Source organism: Schistocerca serialis, chromosome 11, assembly GCF_023864345.2.
Source record: "Schistocerca serialis cubense isolate TAMUIC-IGC-003099 chromosome 11, iqSchSeri2.2, whole genome shotgun sequence".
Lineage (NCBI taxonomy): Eukaryota > Metazoa > Arthropoda > Insecta > Orthoptera > Acrididae > Schistocerca > Schistocerca serialis.
The window spans coordinates 67,741,162-67,757,830 of NC_064648.1; the positions used below are offsets into that span (position 1 = coordinate 67,741,162).

A 16,669-nucleotide genomic window follows, 5' to 3' on the forward strand; every position below is an offset into this window, starting at 1 on the left:
CCAATATTTTACAGGTATACCTTCTCCTCTGTGATTCTTGAACAGAGTATTCACTAATAATTTATTATAGAACTCAATTAGTCTTTCTCCTCTCACATTCCTAGAACTGAGCCCATATTCTCCTGTAACCCTTTCTTACTCTCCTTCCCCTACAACCACAGTCCATTCACCCATAACTATTAGATTTTCATCTCCCTTTATGTACTGCATTACCTGTTCAATATCCTCATATACTTTCTATTTTCCAATGTCTCAAGCTGAAGATCTTCATCTTCGGCTTGAGACATTTGCTCATATACCTGAACTATCATTGTTGGTGATGGTTTGCTACCGATTCTGATAAGAAAATCAATCACTGAAATGTTCACAAAAACACATTCTCTGCCCTACCTTCATATGTAAATTTAAATCCTACTCCTGTTACACCATTTTCTGCTGCTGTTGATATTACCCTACACTCATATGAACAGAAATACTTGTCTTCTTTCCATTTCACTTCACTGACCCCCACTATGTCCAGATTCAGCCTTTGCATTTCCCTACCACGTTTAAGCTTCTGACATTAAATGCCCCAGCTTGTATAACATTATCCTTTTGTTGGTTATTCAATCTTTATCTCATGATGACCTCCCCCCTCTCAGAGATCCGAATGGGGGTCTACTCTTGAAACTTTTGCCAATGGAGAGATGATCATGACACTTTTTCCATTGCAGGCCACATGTCCTGTGGATACACATTATGTGTCTTTAATGCAGGAGTTCCATTGCCTTCTGCATCCTCGTGCCATTGATCATTGCTGATTTTTCCACCTCAGGGGCAGTTTCCCACCCCAAAGGCAAAGAGAGGTCTGAACCTCTGTCCGTTCCTCCACCCTCTTTGAAAAGGTCATTGGCATAATGAAGGTAACTTCTTACGGTGGAAGTCTTCAACTGCCAATGCTGATTATATTATTATACCTTGGGACTGAGGACGTTTGATTACTAATCAAAGACTCTACCCCTTGACCACAGATGTGCATACTTCACATCAATTTGATGAACAGGGCGTTCAGAAATTCCCGTTACAAACTTCTACGACTTGTAGAGGGAAGTGAGTACACAACATTTTGAGTAAGAACCCATGTCCGGAAATGTATTGTTTCCTTTGTATGACGGATTCAATTCAGACGTTTAACTTGTCCACTTCTGCTTGAGGAATTGAATTAGGCATGACAATAGTACAATTATTAGACAACAATTGGAAAGAAAACATAACAAAACATTCATTTATGACTTAAGCACATTTGTTTGAATTTACTAAAAAATCTAAATTCCATCCGAACAGGCCACGAAAGACCGATGGTACCGGCCAGCTGCCATGTTATTATCAGCCCATAGGCATCACAGGATGCAGGTATGGTGGGGCACGTGATCAGCACACCACTCTCCCAACCATTTGTAAGTTTATGAGACCTACATCTACATCTATATCTACATTTATACTCCACAAGCCACCCAACGGTTTGTGGCGGAGGGCACTTTACGTGCCACTGTCATTACCTCCCTTTCCTGTTCCAGTCGCGTATGGTTCGCGGGAAGAACGACTGTCTGAAAGCCTCCGTGCGCGCTCTAATCTCTCTAATTTTACATTCGTGATCTGCTCGGGAGGTATAAGTAGGGGGAAGCAATATATTCCATACCTCATCCAGAAACGCACCCTCTCGAAACCTGGCGAGCAAGCTACACCGCGATGCAGAGCACCTCTCTTGCAGAGTCTGACACTTGAGTTTGTTAAACATCTCCGTAACGCTATCACTGTTACCAAATAACCCTGTGACGAAACGCGCCGATCTTCTTTGGATCTCCTCTATCTCCTCCGTCAACCCGATCTGGTACGGATCCCACACTGATGAGCAATACTCAAGTATAGGTCGAACGAGTGTTTTGTAAGCCACCTCCTTTGTTGATGGACTACATTTTCTAAGGACTCTCCCAATGAATCTCAACCTGGTACCCGCCTTACCAACAATTAATTTTATATGATCATTCCACTTCAAATCGTTCTGCACGCATACTCTCAGATATTTTACAGAAGTAACTGCTACCAGTGTTTGTTCCGCTATCATATAATCATACAATAAAGGATCCTTCTTTCTATGTATTCGCAATACATTAAATTTGTCTATGTTAAGGGTCAGTTGTCACTCCCTGCACCAAGTGCCTATCCGCTGCAGATCTTCCTGCATTTCGCTACAATTTTCTAATGCTGCAACTTCTCTGTATACTACAGCATCATCCGCGAAAAGCCGCATGGGACTTCCGACACTATCTACTAGGTCATTTATATATATTGTGAAAAGCAATGGTCCCATAACACTCCCCTGTGGCACGCCAGAGGTTACTTTAACATCTGTAGACGTCTCTCCATTGATAACAACATGCTGTGTTCTGTTTGCTAAAAACTCTTCAATCCAGCCACACAGCTGGTCTGATATTCCGTAGGCTCTTACTTTGTTTATCAGGCGACAGTGCGGAACTGTATCGAACGCCTTCCGGAAGTCAAGAAAAATAGCATCTACCTGGGAGCCTGTATCTAATATTTTCTGGGTCTCATGCACAAATAAAGTGAGTTGGGTCTCACACGATCGCTGTTTCCGGAATCCATGTTGATTCCTACATAGTAGATTCTGGGTTTCCAAAAACGACATGATACTCGAGCAAAAAACATGTTCTAAAATTCTACAACAGATCGACGTCAGAGATATAGGTCTATAGTTTTGCGCATCTGCTCGACGACCCTTCTTGAAGACTGGGACTACCTGTGCTCTTTTCCAATCATTTGGAACCTTCCGTTCCTCTAGAGACTTGTGGTACACGGCTGTTAGAAGGGGGGCAAGTTCTTTCGCGTACTCTGTGTACAATCGAATTGGTATCCCGTCAGGTCCAGTGGACTTTCCTCTGTTGAGTGATTCCAGTTGCTTTTCTATTCCTTGGACACTTATTTTGATGTCAGCCATTTTTTCGTTTGTGCGAGGATTTAGAGAAGGAACTGCAGTGCGGTCTTCCTCTGTGAAACAGCTTTGGAAAAAGGTGTTTAGTATTTCAGCTTTACGCGTGTCATCCTCTGTTTCAATGCCATCATCATCCCGGAGTGTCTGGTTGGTTGGTTTGTTGGGGGAAGGGGACCAGACAGCGAGGCCATCGGTCTCATCAGATTAGAGAAGGACGGAGAAGGAAGTCGGCCGTGCCCTTTTAAAGGAACCATCCCGGCATTTGCCTGGAGCGATTTAGGGAAATCACGGAAAGCCTAAATCAGGATGGCCGGACGCGGGATTGAACCGTCGGGAGTGTCTGGATATGCTGTTTCGAGCCACTTACTGATTTAACGTAAGACCAGAACTTCCTAGGATTTTCTGTCAAGTCGGTACATAGAATTTTACTTTCGAATTCACTGAACGCTTCATGCATAGCCCTCCTTACGCTAACTTTGACATCGTTTAGCTTCTGTTTGTCTGAGAGGTTTTGGCTGCGTTTAAACTTAGAGTGAAGCTCTCTTTGCTTTCGCAGTAGTTTCCTAACTTTCTTGTTGTACCACGGTGGGTTTTTCCCGTCCCTCACAGTTTTACTCGGCACGTACCTGTCTAAAACGCATTTTACGACTGCCTTGAACTTTTTCCATAAACACTCAACATTGTCAGTGTCGGAACAGAAATTTTCTTTTTCATCTGTTAGGTAGTCTGAAATCTGCCTTCTATTACTCTTGCTAAACAGATAAACCTTCCTCCCTTTTTTTATATTCCTACTAACTTCCATATTCAGGGATGCTGCAACGGCCTTATGATCACTGATTCCCTGTTCTACATACAGAGTCGAAAAGTTCGGGTCTGTTTGTTATCAGTAGGTCCAAGATGTTATCTCCACAAGTCGGTTCTCTGTTTAATTGCTCGAGGTAATTTTCGGATAGTGCACTCAGTATAATGTCACTCGATGCTCTGTCCCTACCACCCGTCCTAAACATCTGCGTGTCCCAGTCTATGTCTGGTAAATTGAAATCTCCACCTAAGACTATAACATGCTGAGAAAATTTATGTGAAATGTATTCCAAATTTTCTCTCAGTTGTTCTGCCACTAATGCTGCTGAGTCGGGAGTTCGGTAAAAGGAGTCAATTATTAACCTAACTCGGTTGTTGAGTGTAACCTCCACCCATAATAATTCACAGGAAGTATCCACTTCTACTTCACTACAGGATAAACTACTACTAACAGCGACGAACACTCCACCACCGGTTGCATGCAATCTATCCTTTCTAAACACCGTCTGTACCTTTGTAAAAATTTCGGCAGAATTTATCTCTGGCTTCAGCCAGCTTTCTGTACCTATAACGATTTCAGCTTCGGTGCTTTCTATCAGCGCTTGAAGTTCCGGTACTTTACCAACGCAGCTTCGACAGTTTACAATTACAATACCGATTGCTGCTTGGTCCCCGCATGTCCTGACTTTGCCCCGCACCCGTTGAGGCTGTTGCCCTTTCTGTACTTGCCCGAGGCCATCTAACCTAAAAAACCACCCAGCCCACGCGCCACAACCCCTGCTACCCGTGTAGCCGCTTGTTGCGTGTAGTGGACTCCTGACCTATCCAGTGGAACCCGAAACCCCACCACCCTATGGCGCAATCGAGGAATCTGCAGCCCACACGGTCGCAGAACCGTCTCAGCCTCTGATTCAGACCGTCCACTCCAAAGGTCCGCAGTCAGTCCTGTCGACGATGCTGCAGATGGTGAGCTCTGCTTTCATCCCGCTAGCGAGACTGGCAGTCTTCACCAAATCAGATAGCCGCCAGAAGCCCAAGAGGATTTCCTCGGATCCATAGCGACACACATCATTGGTGCCGACATGAGCGGCCACCTGCAGATGGGCGCACCCTGTACCCTTCATGGCACCCGGAAGGACCCTTTCCACATCTGGAATGACTCCCCCCGGTATGCACACGGAATGCACATTGGTTTTCTTCCCCTCCCTTGCAGCCATATCCCTAAGGGGCCCCATTACGCGCCTGACGTTGGAGCTCCCAATTACCAGTAAGCCCACCCTCTGCGACCGCCCGGATCTTGCAGACTGAGGGGCAACCTCTGGAACAGGACAAGCAGCCCTGTCAGGCCGAAGATCAGTATCAGCCTGAGACAGAGCCTGAAACCGGTTCGTCAGACAAACTGGAGAGGCCTTCCGTTCAGCCATCCGGGATGTCTTTCGCCCCCTGCCGCACCTCGAGACGACCTCCCACTCTACCACAGGTGAGGGATCAGCCTCAATGCGGGCAGTATCCCGGGCAACCACAGTTGTAGTCCGATCGGGGGATGCGTGGGACGAGCTGGCCGTCCCCGACAAACCCCCATCCGGAACCCCACAGTGATGCCCATCGGCAACAGCCTCGAGCTGTGTGACCGAAGCCGACACTGCCCGAAGCTGAGAGCGAAGGGATGCCAACTCGGCCTGTATCCGAACACAGCAGTTGCAGTCCCTATCCGTGCTAAAAACTGTTGTGCAAAGAACGTCTGAACTAATCTACACAGAGCGTAAACAATTCGACACAAACTTTAAACGGTTATTAAAATAGAAGAGTGCCTAGTAAATGCAGTAATGCTGCTACTTGCGCACTGCTGACAATGAGAGTTGCAAATTTGCATCATACAAATTCTATGCTAATAACTGGAAGGTTAACTGTTTTTGAGCACTGGTGTCAGTAGGTGCTGATTCTGCCTGAAGCTAGCAACGCTTCTGAAAAGTGCTGCATTCTCCCAACTGTTTCAGGTATGTCTAAAGTGGCAGAGCTTTTTATTTTTATCTTTCATCTGGATATTTATTCAGACATTAAGGGGTTAAACATTACATGTTTACATTATTCCAAAACAGAAAACAACCCAGCATACTGTACAGACAGAACAGTACTGACGCATTACAACAGCGGTTCCATGTGATGACCACCAATGTTGTTACAGATGTTGTATCTGTGAAGTACGTTCTGGTACACACTCTCCATTCAAACAGGTGTCTCTTCAGTTTCTAGTGCAGTGGCGAGAACTCTGTCTCTACAGGATTCTCTTAACTTAAACGCTGCATACAACCCCACAAGAAGTAGTCCACAGGTGACTGTGGCCGCGACAGGGTCGGACCGAGTCAGCCTATCCATATTTTGCCGTATTATCTGTTAAGATGTCTCCGAATTGCATGTAAGAAGTGAGGTGGTGCACATCACACTGAAACCATATTTCCTGATGGACATTCAGTGGCACATCTTTCATGAATGGCCCACTGTTTTTTAGGAAGATTCAGTATGCAGGACCAGTTAGCTCGAGTGGAAGAAGGTATGCAGCAATGACACAATTGTCCAGAATACCTCCCTACACATTAGTATCAAATCAGTACCAAAATCCCTGAACATGCGTGGCACAAAGGTTTTTGTCTGTCCAAACATGGCTGTTTCATGAATTCAGAACACAGTCCCTAGTGAACTTACATTCACCTGTAAACAGAATTCGATGCAGAAACGGGGCTGTGACGATGCTGCGGTGCAGGAACCACGTGCAGTGGGCAACGTGCTGTAGAAAATTGGTTGGACCTATACCGTGTACCCTCTGTAAGTGGTACAAATGTAACTGTTGCTTACACATAATATCCCAGACGATATTGTGACACAACACCTATTGCAAGTGTAATTGTTCCACTGACAGGTTCTCTTCAATGTAAAGCAGTGCATCACCTTCAAATTCAGGCACACGGCACTGTCGTCGGGCAGCACAGTCCTGCCTCTTCACGGTGAAGGTACCTGTTTCTCGGAACTGCTGCTTAACTCGGGTAGACAGTTTGTGCAATAGGATGCTACGTTATAGAAAATGTTTGCGATACAGCCGACTAGCAGTTATTCCGTTATTACCTCGAGCTTCGTCGTACACAAAAAGCATGTCCGTGTATTCCAAAAAGTGTACCGAGTCGTATGTACTGTATCAGAGACATACAGGCATTGAATATGTCTTGCAGCAAGGTAGACATTGAATAACATAAGGTGACTGTCTGATGTAAAACATATCATCCTCTCCACCCTGTTGCATATCAGGACAAGCAACTCTGAGACTTTTCTCTTTCCTCAGCAGATGTGGATGTGTTACATGTCTCAATTGAAACTGTCACAGTATGGAAATGCTATGTTTCCAAACATGGATCCCTCTTCTAAATATTATGTACTCACCCCCCTCTACAAATGCTATAAGTTTGTAATGGGAATTTCCAAATACCCTGTACGTGAATAAGAGGCACCTGACAACAGTTCCAGATGCCTCAATACTGAGAATAGCACAATCAAGTGAAGAGTCTCTAATTGCTGTCTGAGGCAATTTCTTTATTTCCGAGAGGGGTGCCGACAAAGCTTTAAAATGCTTTTCGGAGTGGCGATCCCGACACAGCAAAAGGCTACGAATAGGTACAGTTCATTCTCGGTGAAATTGGAGAAGTAATGTACCAGTCCCGAACTCGCACTGGCTGGATAACAGCAGCGGTTAGCAAAGAAGAAAGCCCAACTGTAGACTGCAGAGCTAACAGTACTTCACTGTCTGGCAGAAGTCCAGGCAGTGGTAGACATAAGAACACAGCTCGCAGCACCTGAAGGAGATGGCCGAGTCAGACGTCAAAGTATCGTGCATAAACGTGGAATCTACAACTGCCTGGCTAAAGTCTAGATCAGTCCCAGCGGTGCTTATCTACTGCTCGTACGTCGGCAACGCTTCAGTTGCGCATAGCCACTGGGCCGATTCTTTGACACGACAAATGAGAGGCGAGAACAGAGGCAACGTATTTCCAGCACCAAAATTGAAACTTATGTCGTTTGTTGTTTTTCAGCGTATTAGCAAGTTTCGGAAGAAATATTTTGCTATTATGGCAGCGAGTCGACCGATTTAAATGATTTAGTTCTGTATGCTGACATTGTCCATTGGTGCTTGTCTTACAGATTAATTGCAAAGACACTAAAATGTGTCTAATGTGACGGTGAAATGACTCTTAAAAAGTCAAAGTCTTGTGAGGATGGAATCATCTGGAAGTGCAGCTAAAGCCGTCGCCACTTTGAGTAAGTGGATCAATGTTTACTAAGAAGAGACACACATTTGATACATTAGTTAACATTGATCCACCTACCTTCTCCCAAGAATTAATTAAAAAATATTGAGCCACTTACTCAGTGTGCACGTGCAGAGAAATATTTCATGCTTTTTTTAAAAAAAGTATATCACAGGCTGCTCCACTGTCCTTGGTTTGCAGATACTTGTACAGTTTAAATAGCTGAGATTCAAATGAGGAACACAAGTAAATTTATAATCCTCATTTACTGCAATGTTTCACCCTTTCTTCCAAATGTACTACTTCAAAATACGTCATCTACCTGCTGCTCTCTCATTGGCTGCGGAACACAAACAGCTGAGATGCTTTCTTTTGTTCCCACTGTGCCTCGTGGAAAGCATTGACAACATTCCTGCACAAAACACGTAAGTATGGCACTATGGCTATTCTAGACTTTTACTCTCTGCCTCACACCAAAAACTGCACATTAATTCATTGTGCTCGCTACATTTGCTACATAGCAATTAATTAGTGTTAACGCATACTGAATTAAGACATACAGTGATAATTTATTGTTAATACAGCAAACAGATTAAGTTTCTGTAGTTTGCTTCTCTTCTAAAGTATTGCTTGAATCGTTCCTCACCCCTGAGGTTCTCCATCATTGGATCTACAAAACACAGCAAGTGTGTTGTTAATGAATTAACGAATGAATGGATGTACATACCGAGGGGATTGGTTTGCATCTTCCAAGGCCTCTCTCCATCTTCTCCAGTTTCAAGTTCAAAGTATGCTCTATTCCTCTCTCTCACCACCTCCTCCAGATTTGCCATACTCTCTTTCACCTGCAAAGTAAAATGCAACAAGATTCTCAAATAACTGTAGCCCTCTTATTATTAGAAGGCATAAGCTATGGAGTGTCACAAAGCTCTTTTAAATAAAGAATTCCTGACAGACCTGAGAGAGAGAGAGAGAGAGGAGGGGGGGGGGGGGGATGACAAAACCACCTGACTGAGTGTGCACATAACTAGCAAGGAAAGGCCACACGTATTAAGTGAACACATACAACCAGTAAATAAAGTTTTAATTACCACCTCAAATAAATAAAATTATGCAACTAATTTTCTTGTTTATTTGAAATACACAAATGTAATTCTGGGACACATACTCCAGAATTTGAATCAAGAACAGCTGCCATCATGGTAACTTAGAAGAAGATATCCTCGGTGTAGCAAAGCAGCTTAAATTACTTAGCAGAGGCGAGCCTTCCAGTCCATATTATATACCAATTAGATTCCTTTCATTGTATGCTGGTACAACAGCTCCATATTTAGCAGTCATATACAACCGTTCTCTCTACAAAGAAATCCGCACCTTACGACTGGAAAGTTGCACAAGTCACACCAATTCTCAAGAAAGGAAGTAGGAGTAATCTGCTGAATTACAGACCCACATCACTGACGTCAATTTGCGGTAGGGTTCTGGAACATATACAATGGCATACCCAAAAGAAACCAAACTTATTTTTTGGCGGACAGAGCTTTCACAACACTGCGTTTTTCCACTTGGAGCACACAGAGCAAACATTCCAGTCAGCTGAATGCTGTCACTGAAGAATGAGACAACTAGTTTTAACAGAGTTTCTAATGACAACTGTTTTGTGCAAATGTTGTTTCTGCAATAGCCGATTTTCGTGAACAGTGTACAGATGTGAAATTGCTGGTTTTTGCTCAGAAAAAGTGTAGCAGAAATCTCTTGAAATGTTAAATAAGGCATATAAGGTTGGTGTTATGCGGTAAACTTGGGTATTTGAGTGGTTTTCCCATTTCAAAAATGGTGAAATGTCAATTGATGACAAACCTCATTCTAGTCGTCCTTCCACAGCACGAACATGTGAAAATGTTAAAAATATTCGTGCAATCACCGACAAAGATTGACGATGGACCACTGAAGAAATGATGGACTGCCACAATTGACTTGAAGTTCGGTGCAGTGAATTGTGACAGAAGAATTGGGAATGAAAGAGTGGCTACCAAATTTGTGCCACGAGTGCTGAACAAAAACAAGGTTACATGGATGTATGCTGTGCTTTGAAAGAAGAGTCCTGAAATCAGCCAAAGCTCTCTTTTCAAAAATAATCACAAGTGACAAAACTTGGTGCTATGTTTAAAATCTTGAATCAAAGCAACAATTATGCCAGTGGAAGACTTCAAGTTCACCTTGGCCCAAGAAAGCCCATCAGGTGAAACCAACATTAAAACAATGCTGATTTGTTTCTTCGATGTGATAGGAGTCGTCAATTCAGAGTTTGTTCCACAGAGTCAAGACAGTTAACCAGGATTCCACTTGGAAGTTTTGAGAAGACTGGTCAACAGTATGCAGAAGAACCGGTCTGATTCGCGGCAGTCGAGTGACTGGTTTTCCCATCGTGACAATGCCCCTGCTCGCACGGCCCTGCCTGTGTGACAATTGTTGACCAAAAATGGTATGACCTCTGTTCCTCAACCCCCATACTCACCCAACCCTGCCCCGTGCGACTTTTTTGTTTGTTTCCTAGAATGAAAAGAGACTTGAAAGGAAAGCATTTTGCTGATGTTGCCGAGGTGGGGTGAGGTGGGGGGGGACCCTATGGTGACGATGGAGGTGCTGTCAAGAATCACAGAAGATGAATTTAAACAACGTTTTGAAAAATGCAATAAAATATTTGAAGAGTGTATTAGTGAAAGTGAAGAGTACTTTGAAGGGTATGGAAGGTTTGTGCTGAAAACATGAATAAATAAGTTAAAAAAATAAGTTTGCTTTCTCTGGGTACCCCCTCATACTGTGTTCAAACAAACCTCAATGAAAACGATCTATTAACACACCACGGATCCAGAAAATATCATTCTTGTGAAGCACAACAAGCTCTTTATTCACATGAAATAATGAGTGCTATCAACAAAGGATCTCAAATTAATTCAATATTTCCAGAAAGCTTTTGACACCATTCCTCACAAGTGGCTTCTAATAAACTGCATGCTTACGGAGTATCACCTCAGTTTTGTGACTGGATCTGTGATTTCCTATCAGAAAGGCCAGGTCACAGTAACTGATGGAAAGTCATTTAGTAAAATAGAACTGACATATGGCACTCCCCAAGGAAACAATATATGCCCTCTGCTGTTCCTGATCTTTATAAATGATTTAGGAGACAAACTGAGCACATCTCTCAAATTGTTTGTAGATGAGGCTGTCATTACTGTCTAGTAAAGTTATCACAAGAGCAAAGGCAATTGCAAAATGAATTACACAAGATACCTATATGATGGGAAAAGTGGCGATTAAGTCCAAATAATGAAAAGTCTGGCGTCATCCACATGAGTGCTAATAGAAATCCATTAAATTTCTATCACAAAAATCTAAAGGCTCTCAATTCAACAAAATACCCAGGGATTACAGTTACAAATAACTTAAAATTGGAATGATCACATATATGACAGAAAGAAGGCTTTCATGATTGGATGACACTGTTGCCAGTATAAGGTTGTGATCCGCAGAACTCTTCTGTTCCTAACGTTTCATCCAGAACTGCGCTGTGTATCTTCTTGCCAACTGACAGGTCAGACATCTGAGAGTGAAATATATATTGCAGAAAAACTGGTGTAGTCAGAGTTACGTATGTTAAGCAGAGAAGATCCTTGTCAAAGATAAAACTTAATTATTGATTGTTGCCTTGTTAAAAAACACCACCACCACCACCACCACCACCACTGTCTAGCAATTCTGCAGAGCTACTGTCCATATGTCACTAACTTTCATGGTCTCTTCTTTCCTGTTAAATTTGCCCCTGTGTTTATATATTTCAATGGCTTCTCTACATGTTGTTGTTGTGGTCTTCAGTCCTGTGACTGATCTGATGCAGCTCCCCATGATATTCTATCCTGTGCATGCTTCTTTATCTCCCAGTACCTATTGCAACCTACATCCTTCTGAATCTGTTTAGTGTATTCATCTCTTGGTCTCCCTCTACAATTTTTACTCTCCATGCTGTCCTCCAGTACTAAACTGGTGATACCTTGATGCCTCAGAATATGCCCCACCAACCGATCCCTTCTCCTAGTCAAGTTGTGCCACAAATTTCCCATCTCTCCAATTCTCTTCAATACCTCCTCATTAGTTATGTGATCTACCCACCTACTGTTCAGCATTCTTCTGTAGCACCACATTTCGAAAGCTTCTATTTTCTTCTTGTCTAAACTATTTACCGTCCACGTTTCACTTCCACACATGGCTACACTCCATACAAATACTTTGAGAAACGACTTCCTGACACTTCACCAATTTAGTATTGAAGGGCAGCGTGGAGGGTAAAAATGTGATCATTCCAATTTTAAGTTATTTGTAAGTGTAATCCCTGGGTACTTAGTTGCATTGAGAGCCTATAGCTGAGGATAATAGTTCATCATCGCAGGCAAAATTTTTGTTTTGGAAAACTTCACTCTGTGACTTCCTGGCTGAAGACCATGCTCCACTAGTGCTGATTTGTCTATTTTTCCTAGCCGACAAGAGACTTTTGTGTTCCTTTAGCCGTGTATTCTGATAAAGTCATCTACTTCTATTCGAAAAGAAGAGAAAAAAAGAGCTTTATTGAAGACCGAAGCTTTGTGTCCTAGACTTTACGACCTACCTAAAATTCGTAACATTGATCTTCCTCTGAGTGTTCATCACAGACTAGAGTATTGTCAGATGTGATAGGAACACTTTTATTCTCTATATTCATAAGTAGCCCAACGAGCAGGGTGAGCAGCAGTTTATAGCTGTTTGCTAATGATGCTGCAGCGTACGGGAAGGTGTCGTTATTGAGTAACTGTAAAAATATGTGTAATGACTTAGGCAAAATTTCTAGTTGATGTGATGAATGACAACTTGCTCTAAACATAGAAAAGTTTAAGTAAATGTGGATGAGTAGAAGAAATAGCCTGCAAAATTCAAATATAGGAAAAATATGGGGCAACTTCACACAGCCACTTTGATTAAATACCTAGGTGTAACATTGGAAAGTGATACAAAATGGACTGTAGTAGGGATGGTGAATGCTCGACTTCTTTTTATTGGGAGAATTTTGGAAAAGTGTAGCTCATCCATACAGGAGATGGCGTACAGAATGTTAGTGTGACTCATCCCCGAGTACTGTTCCGAGTGTTTGGGATGCACACCAGGTCGGATTAAAGGAAGACATCGAAGCAATTCAGTGGCGTGCTGCTAGATTTGTTACCAGTAGGTCTGATCAGCACACAAGTGTTACGGAGACACTTCAACTCAAATCGGTGCTCTTTCTGAAAGGCTCTATTGCACAGATTTAGAGAACCGGCATTTGAGGCTCACTGCAGAACAATTCTACTGTCACCACAGTACATTTTGCACAAGGACCATGAAGGTAAGATGCGAGAAATTGGAGCTCACACAGAGGCTTTTAGACTATCATTTTTCCCTCTACAGGAGAGGAAATTACTAGAAGTTGCCCCAGGTACCCTCCTCCATGCGCTTTATGGTGGTTTGCAGTGTATGTATGTATGTAGATAGAGATAATGCTGTGAGCAATGTGAATTCAAATACATGAAAGAAAAATTAGAATTTCACATGAGATTGTTTGGATAAGACTCATTATTAAGGGTGAGCATAAAGTCATAACTGGGTCTTTTTATCAATCGACAGACTCACCCCCAGATACAACCAAAACTGTGAAGTTGCTAACATGTATTTTCCCCAGTCATATAGTCATCACCAGATGAGACTTGCCTGTACACCAATTGATATGGATAATTACAGTTTTGTAAGTAGAAAGTACGAAAAGACATCTGGTAAAACAATACTGAATACTTTGTATGAATACTACTTAGAACAGGTAATCTGGAAGTCCACACATGATGGAAAAGTATTAAATCGAGAATGATATTTTCACTCTGCAGCGGAGTGTGCACTGATATGAAACTTCCTGGCAGATTAAAACTGTGTGCCGGACTGAGACTCAAACTCGGGACCTTTGCCTTGCGAAGTCAGTGTTCTAATGTCTGAGCTACTAAAGCATGACTCACGCCCCGTCCTCACAGCTTTACTTCTGCCAGTACCTCATCTCCTGCCTTCCAAACTCCACAGAAGCTCTTCTGCAAACCACACAGAACTAGCACTCCTGGAAGAAAGGATATTGCAGAGACATGGCTTAGCCACAGCCTGGGGGATTGTATTAAATCTCATGGCAACAAATAAAACTGAATTTTTCAAGAGTGTTCACGTTGAAACTGACAACGTTGACTGTGGATCAACTGTCAAGCAATAATTTTCTAAATACAAATGACAACAGAAACAAGCAGAAAGACTTAAATTTTCAGTAAGCTAGATAGAGAGGCAGTAGTGTCACATCTCAAAGAACAACAACACATTTACCTCTTGGCAGGAGCATTTACGTAGAACTGTAGTGCAGACTTATAAGAATAGTTGACCCTTTTGCACTTACAATCACAGACAGAACATGGGTGCCGTCTTGTGCAGACATTTGACTTCTGTCAATATTTCACATTTTATCTTCAATTAAAATTAACGATTATTAATATCTACAGATATTCATTTCATTATCCTCCTCATAAAATGTGAGCTTCCACAACTGTTGCTGTCTGAAAGTACTACCATTATAGAAGTAAAAAGTGTGATGTAAATTTCTTGAATTCTAGGTTATGTTGACCAGAAGTCCTCTATTTTTGGGGATTGTCCCTATTTAGCTTAAAGAGTCCCATTGTCCCTACAAAATACATACAATATGTATGTTGTGCCAAATTTCATTAATTGTCCTGTTGTTGTTGTTGTTGTGGTCTTCAGTCCTGAGACTGGTTTGATGCAGCTCTCCATGCTACTCTATCCTGTGCAAGCTTATTCATCTCCCAGTACCTACTGCAACCTACATCCTTCTGAATCTGCTTAGTGTATTCATCTCTTGGTCTCCCCCTATGATTTTTACCCTCCACGCTGCCCTCCAATACTAAATTGGTGATACCTTGATGCCTCAGAACATGTCCTACCAACCGATCCCTTCTTCTGGTCAAGTTGTGCCACAAACTTCTCTTCTCCCCAATCCTATTCAATACTTCCTCATTAGTTATGTGTTCTACCCATCTAATCTTCAGCATTCTTCTATAGCACCACATTTCAAAAGCTTCTATTCTCTTCTTGTCCAAACTACTTACCGTCCATGTTTCACTTCCATACATGGCTACACTCCATACAAATACTTTCAGAAATAACTTCCTGACACTTAAATCTATACTCGATGTTAACAAATTTCTCTTCTTCAGAAACGCTTTCCTTGCCATTGCCAGTCTACATTTTATATCCTCTCTACTTCGTCCATCATCGGTTATTTTGCTCCCCAAATAGCAAAACTCCTTTACTACTTTAAGTGTCTCATTTCCTAATCTAATTCCCTCAGCATCACCCGACTTAACTCGACTACATTCCATTACCTCGTTTTGCTTTTGTTGATGTTCATCTTATATCCTCCCTTCAAGACACCATCCATTCCGTTCAACTGCTCTTCCAAGTCCTTAGCTGTCTCTGACAGAATTACAATGTCATCGGCGAACCTCAAAGTTTTTATTTCTTCTCCATGGATTTTAATACCTACTCCAAATTTTTCTTTTGTTTTCTTTACTGCTTGCTCAATATAGAGATTGAATAACATCGGGGAGAGGCTACAACCCTGTCTTACTCCCTTCCCAACCACTGCTTCCCTTTCATGTCCCTCAACTCTTATAACTGCCATCTGGTTTCTGTACAAGTTGTAAATAGCCTTTTGCTCCCTGTATTTTACCCCTGCCACCTTTAGAATCTGAAAGAGAGTATTCCAGTCAACATTGTCAAAAGCTTTCTCTAAGTCTACAAATGCTAGAAATGTAGGTTTGCCTTTCCTTAATCTTTCTTCTAAGATAAGTCATAAGGTCAGTATTGCCTCACGTGTTCCAGTATTTCTACGGAATCCAAACTGTTCTTCCCCGAGGTCGGCTTCTACTAGTTTTTCCATTCGTCTGTAAAGAATTCGTGTTAGTACTTTGCAGCTGTGGCTTATTAAACTGATTTTTCGGTAATTTTCACATCTGTCAACACCTGCTTTCTTTGGGATTGGAATTATTATATTCTTCTTGAAGTCTGAGGGTATTTCGCCTGTTTCATACATCTTGCTCACCAGATGGTAGAGTTTTGTCAGGACTGGCTCTCCCAAGGCCGTCAGTAGTTCCAATGGAATGTTGTCTACTCCGGGGGCCTTGTTTCGACTCAGGTCCTTCAGTGCTCTGTCAAACTCTTCACGCAGTATCGTATCTCCCGTTTCATCTTCATCTACATCCTCTTCCATCTCCATAATATTGTCCTCAAGTGCATCGCCCTTGTATAGACCCTCTATATACTCCTCCCACCTTTCTGCTTTCCCTTCTTTGCTTAGAACTGGGTTTCCATCTGAGCTCTTGATGTTCATACATGTGGTTCTCTTATCTCCAAAGGTCTCTTTAATTTTCCTGTAGGCAGTATCTATCTTACCCCTAGTGAGATAAGCCTCTAC

The 16,669-nt window shown here is 42.4% G+C and overlaps 1 protein-coding gene across 2 annotated transcripts in view; it reads right to left on the reverse strand.

Annotated features, from left to right (window-relative positions):
* Positions 1-16,669, reverse strand: part of LOC126426854 (39S ribosomal protein L47, mitochondrial) — a 75,632-nt gene that overhangs the window by 40,582 nt on the left and 18,381 nt on the right. For both annotated transcript variants that reach the window (XR_007576444.1, XM_050088876.1), the window contains exon 4: positions 8,813-8,930. Coding sequence is in view for 1 of the 2 variants with exons in the window: in XM_050088876.1 (XP_049944833.1) it covers positions 8,813-8,930 (118 nt within the window). In the remaining variant the exon portion in view is untranslated. The remainder of the gene's footprint in view (positions 1-8,812; positions 8,931-16,669) is intronic.